General features: G+C 35.1%; 1 protein-coding gene across 3 annotated transcripts in view; it reads right to left on the bottom strand.

The window, feature by feature from the left end:
• The window catches only part of PTPRQ (protein tyrosine phosphatase receptor type Q), a 206,806-nt gene that overhangs the window by 186,384 nt on the left and 305 nt on the right, over nucleotides 1-20,117 (bottom strand). For 2 of the 3 annotated variants that reach the window (XM_070599139.1, XM_070599138.1), the window contains exons 2-6: nucleotides 11,496-11,661; nucleotides 10,166-10,426; nucleotides 2,870-3,030; nucleotides 1,964-2,075; nucleotides 1,085-1,311 (exon numbers count right to left, since the gene is read on the bottom strand). In XM_070599139.1, coding sequence (XP_070455240.1) covers nucleotides 1,085-1,311; nucleotides 1,964-2,075; nucleotides 2,870-3,030; nucleotides 10,166-10,426; nucleotides 11,496-11,649 — 915 coding nt within the window. In that variant the 5' untranslated portion in view covers nucleotides 11,650-11,661. Of the gene's footprint in view, nucleotides 1-1,084; nucleotides 1,312-1,963; nucleotides 2,076-2,404; nucleotides 2,459-2,869; nucleotides 3,031-10,165; nucleotides 10,427-11,495; nucleotides 11,662-20,117 lie in introns of those variants that run through there. The other variant, XM_070599140.1, reaches the window with a different exon arrangement.

Below are 20,117 nucleotides of genomic sequence, written 5' to 3'. Positions count from 1 at the left end.
ATAAATTAATCTGAATACATGCTTATTGATAGAAAATATCTAGACTATATAATTTTCAGATGTCAGTTAGAAAAAGGTTGCCTACTCTTTAACTCATGTTTCTGCAGTGAAATAGCCATCATAAATCTTTGATTTTGACCTCTGCATAAGTAAAAGTTTGTTTTTTACTTTTATCCTTTGGGGGACCCCTATTTTGGTATATGCTCTACAGCTCTTGCTCTGTTTTTTGATTCCACAAACAGGCATACTTGCAATAAGGACAAAACCCCAGGCAAATATCTCTTTCCCATCATTTCTGTCTAGCCAGATGGCCATCTCAGTTACGTAGTATCACATATTTACATGGCTTTTATAGATTTTTTCTCTATATTCAAGGCTCAAAGAACATATCGATGTCATGTTAAAAATAGGGAGGAGCAAGAAGATACCTGTATTCTTTACTGTCCTCTGGAAATATCATAGAAATCTCTTAAAAGTAAACATTTTCATATGGTCTACTTAATTTAGGACTGCTTTTTATATGTTCTTTTTAATAAAGTATTTAAATAAGATGTCATTAGATTTTGCATATTTAACATTGTTAAGGACTAAACATTTTTGTAAACATAAAAGACATGTAGGTGCTCAGGAAGTATTTGCTGAATGGAACTGAACATAATCCATTGTTCTTTGAGAAACTGGTTTTTTTGAAGCTTTTGAACCATTATCAAAATCTCAATGACACATGGAAATACAACAAGATTAAGAAAAAAATAACAAAGCTAACTTTAAATTTCATGAAAAAGTAGAATATTTTCACTTATAAAGCCTAAATTACTTAATTTAAACTTGATTTATGCATTTAAAAAGTCATTAAACTAAAGCTTTTTAAAATAGGCAAATTATGTAAATATACATAAAAATGAAAAGAGATGATATTTGCTCAAGTTTTAAAAGCCCAGGTGGGCTCTGAGGCCATGACTCAGATGCTCATTCTTCAGTCACTTGCTGCATTCAGGAGCAAAAGTTTGACACAGTGGAACAAGCTCCTTCACTTTTAAAATGGATTAAATATTTTAATACTAATTATTTACAAAATAATTACCTTGATTTCATACGTTGTTCCAGGATTGAGGTTGGTAAGAAGGACTTCCAGACTGTCTGGCTTTGCTCTAACTTGTGTATATACTGTTTGCATCCATGGACAAACTTCCTTGTATTTCACAACGTAAGATAAAATTCTCCCACTTGGATTTGGTGGTGTATTCCAAGAGAGAAGGATCCCAGCAGATCCTACTCTTTCCCCTGCTAGGAAGACTGGAGGCCCTGGTTCTGTTTAAAAAACATCATGTTGTTAGAAGGTCAAATAATTATTATATTTTCACAATCATATGTAAGAAAAATATTTACAAATGTAGACTTTTGAAGTTCTAAAAGACTTTTAAATGTGAGTTTATCTTCCCTAGAGTTTTCTACCAAAAGAAAAAAAAGATTAAATGCTTTGGGGAATACCAAAAACATTCTTTTATAAGAATGTAAAAAATGGAATGCTAGTAAATACTACATGCCAAATATACTTTTAATGCCAAGTCATTTTTAAAATAAACTTACTTGATGCAGGGCTTACACACAAAAACTAAGAAAACAAGCAACAGTCTTACAAACTGAATAATTCTTCTAGAGCAAGTACAGTGAGTTTAATTTCATGGTTCTGTATTATTTAAATACTACCACTGACAGTCACTCTGACTCATGTGACAAGCAAATATAGAATAATTATCTTTGCACTTGGAAAGCAAAAAGAAGCCAGAGAACCAGTAGAATGCAGGGTCTAAAGAAATCACTTAAGTTTCCATTTTGCTTTAATTATTCAACTGTTTTCATGCATATAATGCACATCTTGTCAATACAAGTATTCCCATCCAATAGATTTACATTGGCTCCAAATACTTCATAAAAAAGATAATTGAAAACATATACTCACTTGTCACGTTCGTTGTCACTATTCTACTAACAGGTGAGCTGTATGTTGTAGCAGAAATGGAAGAGATGGTTACTTCGTACCTAGTACCAGGAACAGCATTGAAAACATCAACCTAGAACACCAAAAACCAATAATTGTGTTAAATTCTGGAAAGCCAAAATAATAAATTTATCACAATCAAAAAACAAAGCAACACTTCACTATACAACTCCGCACTGTTTAAAATATCACAACACATCCGGTATTACTGTAAAATATAAATTTCTTATACGACTATTTACCAAATAACACACAATAAAAACTTACAAAACATACTGTTATCAAAGGCTAAATCAGTACTTCCATCCTAGTTCATTGTCATAAGAAACAGCTATTTAAGAGCCTTAGGAAATCTACAGCCCATTGCTTAGCCCTGGTTTTTTAAGAGTGTGTATGAAATACCTGTGTATCTGAAGTTCCAATAAAAAGTAAAAGAAAAATGATAAGAAAATCCATCTTTATTACATTTTTCAGGCAGTGGAATCACATTGATGGCTCTGGAGAGAAATGTTGCCTGCATTAATGATTTAAAGAAAGATCCTCCTGGCAAGTACACAATTAATGAGCCTAGATTACTCAATAGCTCTGCCCTTTCTTTGTTAAACTATTCATGAACCCTTGGATGGCTGGCTGTAGGTTCAGGGTAGACTTTGAAAAAAAAAGCACAGACGTTGCTAAGGTAACAGTCCACCCATGCTGAAACTTACACTCATCAATTCGGCATCAACGTTTTTGTCTTCATGTTATGCTTTTAAAAATTCTCAAAGGAGTAAGTTTTCATGGTGGATGAGTTTTTTAGAGAACTTTCCTGTTAGGACCAAATATAAATACAAGTCGGCTCAGCAAGTATGATCGTGAAAACTATACCTGATATTCTCCACCTCCAAGATCTCTGATAGTAACAAAGCCACTGTCAGGAACAAGATCCACATGAAACCTTTCCACATGGCCGGAGGGCAGGCTCCAGCGCAGAGAAAAGGAATGTGCAGAAATATTGAAGACTTTAACTTTCTCGGGTTTTTCCGGTTCTGATATTGAAAAATAGAGGTTTAAAATGGAGTTATTCTCCTAAATCTTCAAAGAAAAAATGAAAATTGATAGTCCAAGAGCCAGGTTTTAAAATAACCACATGTTGGAAAGCATTGAGTCCTTTAAATTATCTCTAGCTATACGTAGGTATTAGGAACATATATCCTTAACAATATCTAGTTTTTAAATTTAATTACCAGAAATATTAATTTATGTATTTATTTATGGGATATTCCCTATCTATTAAAATCTGTTGGTCGACCAGATTGTTCTTTGAAGCTTATGCTCTAATTGAAAAATTGAATCAATTTAAAGCAAAGTACAAACTAATTATGCAATGATTTACCTGGATACTTCCCAAACGGAAGATAATTGGGAAAAACTATAACCAAAATGTGCCAAATATTTTAAAGGGTGTGCATTTCTGATGAATATTTAGTTAGGTGTTTCTTTAAAAGAGAAGATAAGTTAAGTTTTCATATTGGAAAAGAAATATGATAGTTTTTAAATAATAAGTACTAATTGTCCTAGCCATTTCAACCATATTTTTCTACCTTTGCTTCCACTATTTCCAGTTTTGTTTACGCTGCCTGTACCTCCATGAAGGGAGTTTTCTACATAAAGTTCTTGTGGTTGTTTGCCAGTGAGTCAGGTTTGCGCTCTGCCTTATCTTTGGTGCAGATTCCAGGCAAACAATATAGGGGGCGGGAGAGAGATTACACAGCCAAGCATGTGAAAAACAGACCTGATCCAGACCCGATCTAACACTATTTCCAAAACAAGGGACTCTGGAACTAATCACTCAACTCCATTTATCATTTTAAACACCTCCCCCACCACCACCACCAAGGATGGTTTGAAAGTGGATATATAGAAAAAATAAAATGTACATTTCCCAAAAAAGTGACAGGGCACATCGCATAAAATGGAAATCTTAACACAATGGGTCAATCCCTTGGTACACTTTCAGGGGGAGAGGGATTAGTTTTAGAATCGTTTTTCTTTATCTCTTTTGAAAACTTCCTTTAATGCTTATAATATAACCTTCTCTCTAGTACCCGAAGCTAATATCGATCAATTAATTTCCAACATGACACTCTCAAAGACACAAGCATTCTCTTGGCATCATCTCCAAATTGTCCATATCGTGAGTACCACAGTTTTAAAATAACTCTTTAAAAACACTGTAAACCCAACGTGAAATATCGAGAAATATCCAGTTTGTGATGGGTAGAATTCCTTTCTTGTGCATGGCTGCTGGCATGTTTCCTGGATCGTTCTGCATTCTGCATTCTCAAGCCTGAGAGAAAAGAGCTTGATTCTCCGCACCAGCTCACATGAAAATAGGTATAGGTATAAGTCTAATATGACAAAAGTCCAAGCACCTACTACTCGCACTTGGTGACTTACATGAAGGCTAATACTATGTCCTCAAGGGTCCCAGAAAGTACTTAATACCCACGAAGTTTTAGACAAGGAACTCGAAAAAGACCTGTGATGAGACTTTGCAAGAAAAATGAAGATAGGAGAAGTGACGGGCTGCTTACTGGACTGAGAGGGAGATAGGATAGAGTTTCCTAGACTGTGGTTTAAGGTTACACACCGGAGAACTCTTGGCTAAGGATGAAGTATATCTCACCAAGAGGAGGAAGAATATATTTGTCTGGAAATTTGCCAATCTGATCAAGAGGGAAGGCCTGGAAGCTTCAGGACAGTTTGATAAAGACCTTTGGAAGCAGAGTGGATAGAAGCCCTGGAAATGGACTGAACTCAGAGTAACTGAGAAAAGCTAGCCTGGGTTTCAGGATCAAGTAAGAAAGAACAGTCTGATGATCACGCAGGCTACAATAAAGATTTTAGATTTTTTTTCCTCCCAAATGCAATGGAAAGCATTGAAGAATTTTAAGCAGGAAAGCAATATGACATTTAAAAATAATTACTCTAGAATATGGTATATGAATTGGAGAGAAGCAAAATGGCAACATGAAGCCAACCAGTAGGATGTTGTGGTACTCTTGGCAGAGAGGAGGCAGGCTTGCCCTCAGAAAAAGGTAGTAGAGATGGAGCGACGCTTTGGTCATTGTGAAGGAGTGCAGCTTCCTGGATATGAGTTGGAAGCCTCAACTAACTGGAAGTAAACTCTATAATGAATACATGACTTGAACTTCATGGAATTTAACTCCAAAAAGGTCGGAAAACATGAAGCAAAAATATAACTCTCAACCTAATGGTTACAAACCAATAAAAATCAGATTGTGAGGTGGATATGTTTGGAGTTCTGAGAGGAAAAAAAAATACTACATTATGTTCAATTTAATTAGGGCTAGAAAAAAGAATAATAGGCTTAGCTGGATTTTTCTTTTGACCAGAATTTGTAAAAAGTTAATCCTCAGAACCCTAAATCCTTAGAATTTAATAGATGTCTTGTGATCAAACCACTTTGTCAAATAATTTCTTTTTTAATTTTAATAGCTTTCTATTTTGCAGGATATCTCACAGCCTTACATATGCCTAAATATGTGTCTGCAATTCTCTAAAGCAGGACTGTCCAATAAAATTAAAAGGTGAGCCACATGAAGAAAATAAATTAAAAATAAAATTAATTTTAATAATGTATTTTATTTAAGCAAACATATCAAAAACATCATTTCGCATTAATCAATATAAAATTATTAATGAGGTACTTTTTTTTCATCCTACATCTTTGAAATTGCACGTGCCTTTCACACTTACAGCGCATCTGAATTGGGACCAGCCACCTGTCAAGGCTCGATAGTCACATGTCACTAATCCCTACATATTGGACAGTGCGGGGCTGGAGCATCTCCCAACTGTTCCCCTTGGCTGTTCAGTAAATTTACCTAAACTGCATTTTGAGAAGCTGAGAAAAAACAGACATATGATCCCATGACCCACATCTATAAAGGAAAATGGCTCAAAAGAGTCAGGAGGACCTCAAAAGAAAAATTCTGGTATGAACTACTAGCACATTAACCTTTGAGAAAGAGAGTAAGAGGAGATTCAAAATGGGAAAGCCAGCTACATAGCGAGCTCCTCAGTAGATTCTGACTCTTAAAGAGTGTATTCAAAGTGAGGCCAAAATGCTACCTATCTCAGAACATGCACAAAACAGTTGCACAAGTCTATCCAAATGATAGCAAAAAACAAAAGCTTACAATTGACAGATATTTTTAAATAAAATACAAAGACTCAAAAAGTTTCATCGGCATTATTATTTGCTTTTATTTATACTTCCTATGTACCAACACTATATATGATAAGCTTTGTGTACCACATTTAAATATTTCCATGATTAAATCATACATTGGGTATAATACAGGCTATGGCTGATGAGATATTCATGCATAAGACATGTAAAATAATAAAAAATAATTCTTACCCAGTTTATGATACACTGTGCACTGTGCTAAGCACTTTCACACAGTGTTTTATTTAACAGTTGTAAAAATTCATAAGGAGATACTATTATTATTGCTGTTTAAAAATGAGAAAACTCACGTGCTCTGCTTCAGTGGTCTGGGGCTCAAGGGTTCAGATCCCTGGTGTGGACCCTCACACCACCTGTCAGGGCATGCTGTGGTGGCATGCCACATGCAAAAAATGGAGGAAGATTGGCATGGATGTTAGCTCAGGGACAATCTTCCTCAACCAAAAAAAGGAAGATTGGCAACAGATATTAGCTCAGGGTGAATCATCCTCAGCAAAAAAGAAAAGAAAACTGAGGAACAAAGAATTTAGGTAGCTTCACCAAGGACTCAAAGCTAACAGATGAGTGGCAGAGCCAGGATTTAGATCCAAGAACAACAGCTTCAGTGCTCATTTTCAATTCCTAGGAGAAAGGCCCCCCTCTAACCTTTACAAAGTGGCTTACAAATAACAGCAGATCGAAAAATCCCACGTGAATTAATTAACATTTTAGAGAGGATTTAAGCACTAAATAGCATGATCTATAATTTTCCTTTCAAGTCTGAGATTATCAGTTGAAGTGACCACCAATTTAATTTCAAGAGACTCCATCTCGCTATGTCCCATGGCAAGGCAATATGTATTTCTCAAATGCCTATAGCTTCCTCATATTTTGGAAATGGGCTAGGCATAAATTATAAATAAAATAAACATCCTCTGATAAATAAGCATCATACTGGGCACCACAAGGGTCTAAAATCAATTTTTAGTACAGGTAGTGTCACAGGCCCCGGAACTGGGTTACTGGATTCAAATCCTGGCTCTGCCACATAAATAAGACTTTAGGCAAAACCCTTAACCTTTCCATACCTCAGTGGCCTCATCTATATGGGGATAATAATACTCCTACCCCTCACATTGTTGTGAGAATAAAGTAAGTTAATACATGTAAAGTGTGTAGAAGAGGGGCTTGAACATGGTAAGAGCTTGGTAAATGTAAGCTGTGATTAATAGCTATTGTTACTTCTGCTATCTTTCTCTATAAATCATGGTCATCTCTTAGTAAAACCATCATGTTACTGCTTTTTCATTTCTTAGCTTTAGTCCCTTCCTCATATCCACTCAGTCCTCTGCCAGCGTTGTTCCATTATCACCACTCTCTTCTTTCTACAAAGTAGGGCAGCAAGATCTATTTCTGATCCGGAAACCTAGATTACCATCCTTCCCCATTTCCTCTTATCAACTCCCCTCCAAAATTACTGCTGTCCTCTAACAGTGACTTCCATTACCTACTGTAATCTTTCAAACCATCACCTAAACCATGCTATACAACCAGAACATCAAGCTCCTACTATTTCACAAAGTACTCTCTTTTTTAATTAAAATCTCCAGATTTTCATGAAACTTTTCTGATATTGACATTACCTTGGTCACTTTTTTCTCTGACCAAATTCTAAGTGAGCCAATCCTGTCACTCACACTAATTGCACTATCTCCTTTACCTGTATATAAGCAAAACATTTTATTTATCGCAACTTTTCTCAGTCTTTGCTCAATGGTCTATTCGATATTTCTATCCAACCGCATATATCAATGCTTACCATAGACCAGTTGTGATTTTGCCAAGTTTGGCAATTTCTAGACTTGGAGGACTTCTAGGAAAAAAAGATTGTCATGATAAAGAGGATCCTACTGATATCTAGTGGGTACAGGTCAGGGATGCTGCTAAACATCCTACAATGCACAGGACAGAGCATCACAAAGGAGAATCACCCAGCTCAAAATATCAATAGTACTGAGAGTAAGAAACCCTGCCACAGACTAAAACTTCTAGAGTGGGTCCAATTTTAATGTGTTTGATTGTATATTTTACTTATCATAACACTCCAAAGAAAATGACATTCAATACATCATTTAACATATGTGCTTTTTAAAGAAAATTTAAAGATGTGTGATATCTATACATAAATAATATAAAAAGATACAAGATGTAACAGAGTGCTTAAGAGCCATAAGCAATCTCAGAGATCATCTAATTCAAATTTCACTGAAACTTGATGGTCAAAGATACTAGGCAACTTGCTTAATAGTACTCACCTAATAAGTGTCAAATCCAGGAGTAAAGCTGATGTATAAATTCTAAACTCATTTCTTGTTTTGCATTATCACATGAATATCACATTTAGGAGAATAATAGTGTGTATGACATGTAGAATAATGGTGACAAAGATGCCTAAATGCTAAATATTACAGTACATGGCAAAATGGAGTTTGTAGATAGAATTAAGATTATGAACATAAAAACAGAGAGGTCAACCTAGATTATCCAAGTGGCCCAATCTAATCACACAGGCCCTTAAAAGTTGAAGAGAAAGACAGAAGAGATGTGATCGGGGAAAAAAGGCAGGAGGATCGGAAGCATGGGTGCTACTCGGTCCTCATTTGTTGGCTTTAAAGATGGAGGAAGAGGATCACAAGCCAAGGAATGAGGCATCCTCTAGAGCTGGGAACAGCCCTCAGCTGACAGCCAGAAAAGAAATGGTTACCTCAGTCCTACAACCACAAGGAACAGAATTCTGCAAATGATCTGAATGAGAAAAGGATTGGATTTTCCCCCAGAATTTAGAGAAAGGAATACAGATCTCTAAATACCTTCATTTTAGCCTGGTGAAATCTACATTGGACTTGTGACTTACAAAATTATGGCATAATAAATCTTTGTTGTTTTAAGCCACTAAACTTGTAGCAATTTGTTACAGCAACAATAAGAAACTAATAACAGTATGTGATACATATCACAAATGTCCATAGACAGAGTTATCATCATATGTCTGAGTTGTCTGTCAAATCCACAGACTTAAAGATCATTTAAAAGTCATCTCATGAGTTATTGCTGCAATCTTGTTTTCTTTGAAAAATTTCAAATATTAATAGGTTTCACAGCTTCATTTGGATTTAAAAGTGATGCTTTAAATTATTCAGGATAGGATTTTGTTCTCCTCTTATATAATAACAACAAGATCTTGCAATATTGAATTGCTTACGATTCCAAAAATACACCTCTATAATTTTGCATAAATTGTTCCCTCTCCCTGTCAATCCTCCTTTCCACACACACTACATCATTCTAGTCTGATTAGGAAACTCCTTATCCTTTTACAGACATTTCCCACCTCAAAGAACCTTCTCCATCCCTGCTATGGAGCTGGTCATTCCCTTTTCTGTGCAACCACAATAAGTTTGAATATATTTCCATTGCTTCCTCTATGAATTTGACTTAAACTATATGTGCTTCTATGCCTCTATTCTTTATTACTCTCCACACATTCTAAGACTATGTCTTTTTCATGTGTATAGCATGTAGTAGGAGACCAAAGACAAAGTTTTTAGGAGAAGAGATGATCCCCTCAATCACTCATCTAATTTCACAGCCTGGACCTCTAATTTGATGTGAAACCAAGTATAATATTAGCTACATTTATTGAGTACTGACGGTGTGCCAGATACTGTTTTATCCAATTTACATTTTACATGTGTTATCTCAAAAATCCCCAGAATATCCCAGTAAAATGAGTATTTTTACCCTCTGAAATAAGTCTATAGACTGTAAATTTTCAAATTTCAAGGAAATGCATTGAAATTTTATTTTGAACTGAACAATATGCAATATAAATATAAATTTTGAAATATCAGAAAGAATGTGTATACCTGCCACAACTCTGATAAATGTGCCAGATCCTTCAACACTGCCTCTCACTCTGTGTACAGTGACGTTATATATCCCACCAGGAGTCAGATCTGTAACTGTGTACTCAGTCATCATTCCCCAAATAAGATATTCTTTTGCAAATGTTCTGTTTGATATATAAATCTTGTAATGAGTGAAGTTGGTCTCTGTTGGATTCCACATTAAATATGCAGAAGAAGTATTCACAGCTTTTAACGTTAAGCCACATATCCTAGATGGTTCTGTTGAAAAAAGAAATTATATGTAAATAAAAATTACACATATATATGTAAAAATAAAGCAAACATGAATAATATAATCTAAACATCCGTGTAATAATCCTTGAATGTATTCATGTATAGCACCCTACATGCTTAGCTCTGCAAACAGAGAAATAGGATATTAGATATGCGTTTTAATATAAATGGCAGAATAATATCCTGCCTAATTCCCAATTATCTTTCCTCAATTAGTCATTAATCACTCCCAATAGTCATTCATTGAGACTCGTGCCTCCTGAGTGATCATAATCAGAAGTATCCTTCTATGATATAATCACGGGTTTGTTAGCTACCCCCTAGCAGATGTCAAATGAAGATGAAATAAAACAAATAAGTTAGAGACGGAGTGAGGGACAGAAGTAAAAGCACTTTCAAATGTGGTTCTTCTGGTTACATCAAACTTTTTAGCATTCCTATATTGCCACATTTTTAATCCACTCAATGGAGGTAACGTTGTTTCTTTCATTATCATTTGGTCTCCACTGAGAGGGGATCCTGTAGATCTCACAAATTTTCACAAGAATCATTGGTAACAAATACTATTACTCCACTCCACCTCAAACACTATGAAACTGATTTACAATGAATTTACAAACATCAGGGAAAAGAAGATCGAAGTTCTCTGTTTAACAAACCCCGATTTCATAGAAAATGGATTGTGTTTATCATTACATCATATTATATATCACGTCTGTGTGTATATATATGATATATGTATGCATTTATATGATACCTGTACATATATACATATCATATATGTCACATATGTGGAAAATACATGCATACATATATACATTACACATGTTGGCTTCAGATTATTAAATAACTCTTTAGTTCCCAACACATTTAGACATACAAAGGCTTTCTTTTAAAGTTCATGTTTTTTGAGAGTTCTCTTAATCGTATTCTTATGATCATTATTCCTTAATTATCAGACTTTATGTTCTAAAATAGCTTTAATTGTGTTGAGCCAAAAGTTCAAATCTTACAGAACTATAAAGCAAAGATTTTATTTATGATATTTCCTTACTTGTAGTCACTTTTTTCATTACAGATACACTGTAATCTTTGCCTCTAACTGTCTCCACATGAAACGTGTAGTCCACACCCGGAGTCAAGTTCTTTATTTTGGCTTTGTTGCCATAAACAATTACTTTAAATAGTTTTTCCCTTCTAGATGTCATACAATAGGATATCTAGAGAAAGACAAAGATAAATTTATGTTTTTCATGATTTAAAAAGGATTTACTTAGCACCAACTCTGTACTAGTCACATTCACATAAATGAATACTGCACTGTAGGGGGAGTGACCTTTCCTGTCTTCACCAAGGAGTAATTTGGGGCTAATTTGGGCTGAATAACTTAATGAAGTTCACGCAGTAATAAACATAGTGGACTAACTCAGAAGTTTATGCTGTAAAAGACCAAAAGTCTCAAACAGTTTTAAAATTTCATTTGTATATATATGTGTGTATATATACATACATGTATGTATGTATATATGCATATATATATTCTGATTTATATATGTATATGTTTATAATAGATATACTACATAATGAGTGGAACTTTTCCTGTTGGTCACCTGAAAACAAAAAATATTATGTAAAATTGCATATCCACTCTCCCAACTCCACATAAGCAGAAGATAGAGGAGGAGAAAGCAGGAATCACTGCCATCCCAAGTTTCTGACCTCATGGAGAATACCATGGCTTTTTCCTGGCTTCCCAAGTGATCGGAAATAGGGTGCTTCTGCACATCCTACACTCCAGCTAAATGAGGAAGGCCCCATGTGCATCACTACCAGAAATTGAGGGTGCTGCTAAAGAGAATGACACCTCCCAGTCGGACATATACTTAGGCAGCAGACTTCCTGCTCATCCTCCTGGTTGATCAGAGAAAAAGGAAATAGGAAAGATAAAGCAGACCAAATAAAAGAGTTGTGGAGCAATTTCTACACCCACCTTTGCCCTGACAAAGATGCCACAGTCTCCCATGGGTCAAGTATGACCACAGAGAGTGGTCAGGCCTGAGCCATCTTAACAGTACCCCTAGCCAAGAGCCAAGAGGGCTGGCCTCTGTCCAAACAGACCCCAGGAGCACAAAGCAGTTGCATATAATGCCAGAGGGAAGAGTTGAGAAGAGTTGGAAAAGGCTGAGTCAGAACTGAGTCTGTCTTGTCAAGGAAGTGGGCAGTGGACAGTGGGCCCTCCAGAGAACTCACATATGTGCCTCAGGAGAGAGCCAGTATTTGGAGGACTGTTAAACCAGACGTCATCCAAAGCCTGTGAGTGCTAGTTACAGGAGGAGAAAAAAATAGCAAGAGAGAGAACAACGAAAACAGATACCTAGAAGAGAGAAGGCACTCCATTTTTTTGTTAAATGAATGAATGATAAATGTCACACTCCATGCCAGTCCATCTTTCATCATAACTTGGGCCAATCAATGATTCAGTAAAACTTTAAGAATTGGCATTACCTTTATAAATTTTCAATGGATTAATCTGATAGTTCCAATACCATGGAGATTTTTTTATTCATTAAAGGCTACTTATAACAGTCTTTACTCTTCTTCACTCCATATTTCATGTTTGTAAAACACACAAAAAAAGATACTTACATGAAAGTAATCACATTAATTTCATAAATTACCTACACATTATTATGCTTTAAAAAACGATTGTTATGTGGTAGGAGTCAGAGAAATAAATTTCCTAGGCAGACATGTTTACCACTGCCTTGTGGGAAGAGTGTTTTGTTACTGAAGGAAGGTAATCATAAGGTCTGGAAGTATATCATTGTTGTTGATTTATAAGGTGTCACTGACAATTACCTTGCTTGTCTGGCATATAGAAAGATAGGAGGAGTGAGTAGAATGCTGAGAACTTCTGGTATGAAAAAGGATGGTAGAAGAGAGTACCACATAATAGCAGAAGAATATAATCTTAATGGAGTGCTAAATTCAGACATACAAATAGTCGTATTAAGGCACTAATGAAGGGTTAGAAGAAAAAGAAATTGTCTATGGTGATCTATTGATGAAAATATGTAAATTTTTTTAAATACAATTTGAAAAATGGAGGTTTGTTTGTTTCCAAAGTATGTGGACTACACATGTGTAATGGAAAACAATAGAAGAAATCATAATTCATGCTTTATTTCTACTTTTAAAGCATCGGTTGAAGATCTTGGATGATTAATTTTAAATGATTGGGAAAATGATCCCAATTATGCAAGTACACTTTGCTAAGCAACCAGGATACTGTTGCTTAATTCATTAAAATTTAACAAATAATCTAACTGGTTGAGAAAGACTAGGATAACCATTAGTGATATAATACAGTTAATAAAAATAACCTGAATCCTAAAGATTAACATGATTTCTTAAAATAACTTTCACTTAATAACAGATACATAATTTAAATCTCTGAAAAAATGTGTTCATATAAATATAGGAAAAAGTAGTTCTACAGTTACATATTTTATCTGATAAAAGATAATTTTTTGGCCTCAGTTAACTCCAAGGAAAGATCATTTCTTTGAGTATTTGCCTTGAAATATGTGAATTAGGACAGACAACACAGGGTAAAAAATGTGGATCTTTTACAACTAACATTAAAAGTGCTTAAGATTTTCACTAGAGAATACCTACACTGAATATAGGAATGAATTGGATCATTCTAGAAAGGATAGAATTTTTCATGAATGATTTATTATTCAAGATCCCCCTATCATTGAATGACATTTACCAATGACAAATAGAATGCCCATTCCTGACTTTGTGAACTTGCTAGTGTAGAATATCCTCTCCTCTTTTGCATGAGTCTGAATCCTGGCCACTCCTGAAAGTTCATCTCAAGTTCCATCCTTTCCTGATAACTATACTCAGTTTTGATATCTTCCCCCCATAATCATCCCAATCATATATGGGAACACAAGTATGTAAAGTTTTATTTATTCATCAAATCTTTATTGAGCATCCATTACAGGGCAAGCATTATTCTAGGTACTAGGAATACTAGAGTGAATAAGACAAAAAAGGCTTCTAATTGTAGGGGACTTAAATTCTAGTGGTGGCACCTAACAATGAGCAACTCAATAAATAAATGAACAAGATAAATCAGCTACATCATAGAGTGAATAGGAAAAGCAATTTTATTTAGATTAGGTAATTAGGGAAGGAGATGAGGAGCTGAGAACTCAGTAATAGGGAAAAGTCAACCAAAACTGGCGGCAAGATATCTATACAAAATGAATGTCAAGCGCAAAAACCTTGTACTGGGGATGTGCTTGGCATGCTTGAGGAACAGAAAGAGAGCCAAATATGGTTGCCACATAGTAACCAAGCAGGAAGGATAGTCAGAAGAAGGTCCACTCAGATGAGGTCATGAAGACCATGGCAAGGAATTTAGATTTTATTTGAAGAGTAATGGAAATCTAACAGCTATGGAGGGTGTTAAACCAATGAGAAACAGTTTTTAACAGCTCGCTCTCCCTTTGCCTCTCCCTCTCTGTCTCTCCCTCTCTCTGTCTCTCTCTCTGGCTATTACGTGGAAAGTGGATTGCAAGGATATCAAGAAGGGAGAGAGAGACCAGTTAGGAGGTGAGAGGCTATCATCTGTCATGTAGGCTGCTGATCTCAGTAAGAAATGATAGTGACTAGACAAGAGCGGCGCAGTGGAGATGAAGAGAAGTGGACACACTGAGCATCTGTTTAGAGGTAGAAGTGGCAGACCAGCTGGTGGATCGAGGGATGAGGGAATGGGAAGAATGGAAGATAACTGAGCAAGTGATTTCAGGACAGTGTCCTTTCCTGAGACAGGAAAGACTGGGAGGAGCAGAGGTGGGGTCATGAGAGAAGGCGAGAGCCTTGTAAGCAATGGTAAGGAATATTTTAAGCACAAAAATTATATATTTTATTTTACTTTTAAGAAAGGGCATTCTGATCGCTGTGTGGCAAGAGAGAGGCTAAAGAGAGATTCATGTTAAAATTAAGCTTCCTTGATTGTGAAATGTCAACCATGAAAACTAATAATTAAATCATTCACTCCTCAAACTATTTTTTGACGATTGTTATATGTCAGATACTGGTCTCAATAGTGGCACCAAACAATGACCAGAGCAGACAAAAGGCTTGCCCTCATGGAATTTACAAGTCAGAGTGTTTGCCAAACATAAGATCTCATTGAATTCTCTCAACAATTCTACAGAATAACAATAACCTTCATTGACAAATGAGGAAATAGGACCAAAGAGCATAAAAACTGGCACAAGGGCTCACAGCAGAGTAATTTTTATAGTGGTTACATGTTAATATTTTTAATGTATTGGGGTAAATAAAATACATTACTAAAATAATTTCACTTTTTTCTTTTTACTTTTTTAATGTTTATATTAGAAAATTTAAAATTATACATATATCTCTACCTTGTGATTCAAATTATATTTCTGTTGGACAGTACTGGTCTATAATATCACTGAGAGTTCACAAAAAAATAGTTGAAAGGTCTAAGAAAGGAAATAGCAAACTGCCATAGATATTCTATGCCAACTATTTGATTTTTTTCTAAGTTCACACTGAATTCTTTTAGGTCTTAAATATGCAAGTCAATGTTTAGTTTCATGGTTGGAAGAGATTATATCCTCAGTTCCCTTACAGTTCTGAGATTCTTTTAAAGGATATAAATCTTTTTGCACTCCAAGTGCTCACGAGAAGAAAGCCAGCAATCTAATAGTTTCAGAGGATTACTAACTAGAGCAAATATTCAATGTTTAAATGAATTTCACATTTTGTCCATACTAATAAATATTCCATATCTTTTGAACTCTCAGAATGCTGGACAAAACAAAATAAGGAATCATATTATGAAATTTACTACCAGAATATTTTGCACAAGTATATCACTAAGAGCTTAATTCTTCTGGAAAAAAGGTAACAAAATTGATTGAAGTTGATGTCCACTAATCTCATGAGAAACATAAGATACTTGTGTTGTGTTCTCTATGACGTAGACTTTAACGACCTTCCACGCCACACAGACTCGACCATTTCACAGTGGTAGAGAGTTTTTAGATGGTTTAGTTTTCTGAGGACCCTTTAAAAGCCAAGCGGAATTTATATCGCAGCAGTAGCATTGACAATACTTGGTGACTGAAGATTTTATTTGTTTAAGACAGTTCCTCTTGAAATTTGCCTTGGCTAATCAAGCAGACCTTTAACACGTAGCACTCTCCTTCCTTTTGGTTTTAGACAGTTTTGGAAACCTGATCTTACCTCCTACAGTATTTTTTGAGCTGTTGCTCTAGTGAACACCTTTCTCATATCTGCAGTTCTTCTGGAATATAAGCACCATGAAGACAAGAACTTGTGGATTAAGGAATGAATTTTTTGAATATTGACTGTTGAATTTGTTGACAATGAAATTGTTTCTGCTCTAGGAATCTTTCAACTCATTCTTGAAGGCCTATATAACACCCTCATCAACTCTCCCTTTCATCTTATTTCTTCTAATCTGAAACTATAGATAATTAAAGCATTGTAATAAAGAAGCTAATTCCATTTTTTATGTTTGATAAAGACAGTACATAACTACTTTTAGAAATAGCTTGGGAAGCCAACCTCAAAAAAATGGTGAGATTGGAAAATGCATAAATGAACATTTCAGAGAGAAAAAATACTGCAGGGATGAATCTCAAAGGGGTGTGTACTATCAAAGAAAGAAAGAGTAAGATGTCTAATGTATTTACCATATGGGCCTGGAATTTAAGATGAGCATAGGAAACATAATGAGATGATAGTTCAACAGATTTATAAGGGCTGCTCCAAAGCTCAGCTTGACCCTGGGGGTAAGAGGGGCCAGCAAACAGCGAGGGACTGAACTGAGGCAGAGAAAACGGAGATGGGAAGGAAAGGAAGGATTTGCACAAGAATTCTAAGTTAGAATCATCAGGATTCAGTGAACAAGCACATAAGAACATGAAGGAAAGAGACGAGTCAAGAACAACCCTAAAATTAATTTCTAGTACGGGAGATTGATACATGGTGTTCAAGGGAGCTTTCATGGAGGGAGTGATACCTAAGCAGGATCTAGAAGAATTGTCCGAGAAAAACATGGCAGAGGAAGTATTCTGGTTGAAAGAGCAACATGACCAGAGAATAGAGTTGAGAAAACATAAAATATATGGATAAGGGTAGGCAATACAGCTTAGTTGAAACATGGGGTATGAGAAAAATAGAAGATAAGAGAGGCTGTTGGAGTTATTCTTTGTCTGGCTATGAAGATCACACTAAGCAGTATGTATATTATTAAATAGGAAGTAGGGAGTCCTAGAAGCCTTTATACAAGCATTAAATATAGATCCTCAATGGTATCTCTCTGTATATGTTTATAGTACATTAATAATATTAAAATTATAATATATTAATTATATTTAATGATATATATTTAAATATCTTTTTTCTCTTTTTCAAGTAATTTTATTGAGATCGTAATGGTTTATAACATTGTGTAATTTTGAGTGTACATTATTATTTATCAATTTCTGAATACACTTAATCATGTTCGCCCCCAGTAGTCTAATTTTTATCCATCACCATACATATGTGCCCCTTTATCTCTTTCACCTACCACCTAAACCCCTTCCCCTCTGGTAATGACTAATCTGTTCTCTTCATCCATATATTTGTTATCTTCCACATGTGAGGGAAATCATGCAATATTTGTCTTTCTCTGCCTGGCTTATTTCACCTAACATCATACCCTCAAGTTGCATCCATGTTGTTGCAAATGGGATGATTCTGTCTTTTTTATGGCTGAGTAGTATTCCATTGTATATATATACATACCACTATCTTAAGTTTAGGTTATATATATCTTAAAATCACTAACGAGTGATTAGTATATATATATTTACATATATATGCATATATTTGCAAATATCTTATGTCGATATATTGATAGACATAGTTTGTTTATGTTGTGAAGCTATCAAATGGAAGCTAAAGTGTGATAGTCTAAATAGGTTTAAAAATACTCTAACTGCACAAACCAGAAGGAAGGCTTACCACATTATTTTAATATAGAATTTCTATATATACACAATACTATATAATAATTATGCAGTATATTTAATGTATGCATAACAGTGTACTCAGTGATGCTATAGCTATCATTGTTTAAACCCATGGAAACTGTAAAACATTGGTAGTCCTGATGGCGTACATGCTTGTTCAAGCAGACAGAGGAAATTTTATAATGGGGGTTGATTTTAGGTAGAAGGATAGTTTAGTCTCAAGAGAAAACAGAATGATAATTTGTTTCCCCTAAAAATCATATCTTAGTCAAATTGCTCTGACTTTATACAGCAGTGTAGACCATCTCTTCAACAGTCACTTGCTGAAGAACTCAACCATTAATTGACTACTATCAAACTGTGGTCAAGACCTGGCCTAGAATACTAATATTATCAGAAATATATGCAAAGTGTTTACCTTTTCATTTATCTAGATTCCTAAGATCTATACTTTTAATAAGTTAATCAGAAAACTTTGACAATAATATTTCAACATCCTACCCGTACAAAAAAAAAACACCTTTCCTGGCTTCTAGATGCTGCTCACATTCTTTGGCTTATGACCCCCTTCCATCTTTGTCCCATGGCATCACTCTGACACTTCCTCTTCTGCCTCCCCCTTCTACATTTAAGGCTCTTTGTGACTACATTGTACCCACCCAGACAAATTATAACCTCCCTATTTAAAACCTGCTAATTAGCAAACTTAATTCCATTTGCTACCTTAATTCCCCTTTGCCATGTAATTTAATGTATTCCATGCTCTGGAAATTGGGTAGCGAATCTCTGGAAGGCCATTATTCTGCCCACCACATCCTTCTTTGTCTTTAATACTGGGTATTATAAACAAATGTGGATTCTTTTTATGTCTGTCATATAATGAGTATTATCTTGTTTCTCTTACTGACCTTAATTGTTAAGAAATTCACACTCAAATATAAAACCCAGACTTACTATTTAGTTCATTTCAAGTGTTTGATAATTTTATTGCTCTGGTTCCTTTTAGACTACATCAATTCTATAAATTATTAAACTTCATATAACTTTTTATTTACAGGAACCACCTTTTTTGTGTCTGTCCAAACTCTAATGACTCTTTTTATAATCCCCATTGCCCACAGATCTGTGGCCACCATTTTTACATGACATGGAACCTGCAACCACAGTTGACTGGAACTGGACTGGATGTCTAATCCAACTTGGATAACCACAGTTTCTTCCTTGGGAATTTAGGGAGAATCTGTCTTTCTCTGTGGCTGATACTGCACCATTTGTACTCGAAAGTTGTGTATGCATTCTTCCACTCACCACATGGATTGCTTAGGAAAGAAAGTTGATCATCAGAAGAAAAGCAAAAAAAATACTAAGGCAGATGAGCAAAAAGAAGTATGAAAATAATTCCTAGATTTTCAAGGACCTGAAATATCTGATTCCAGTTCTCCCCAACACCCAGTTATAATCTTTTCCTTGGTCTCCGTGAGGCACTCTAGTACTGACCCAATAAATTTTTTTTTATTGCTTGAACTTTTTTTTCAGGTTGTTTTCTGTTATTTATAACTGAAAATTACCATCTCCTA

The sequence above is a fragment of the Equus przewalskii genome, chromosome 29 (genome assembly GCF_037783145.1).
Source record: "Equus przewalskii isolate Varuska chromosome 29, EquPr2, whole genome shotgun sequence".
In the NCBI taxonomy this organism is placed as follows: Eukaryota; Metazoa; Chordata; class Mammalia; order Perissodactyla; family Equidae; genus Equus; species Equus przewalskii.
This window is presented reverse-complemented; position numbering and strand designations above follow the sequence as displayed.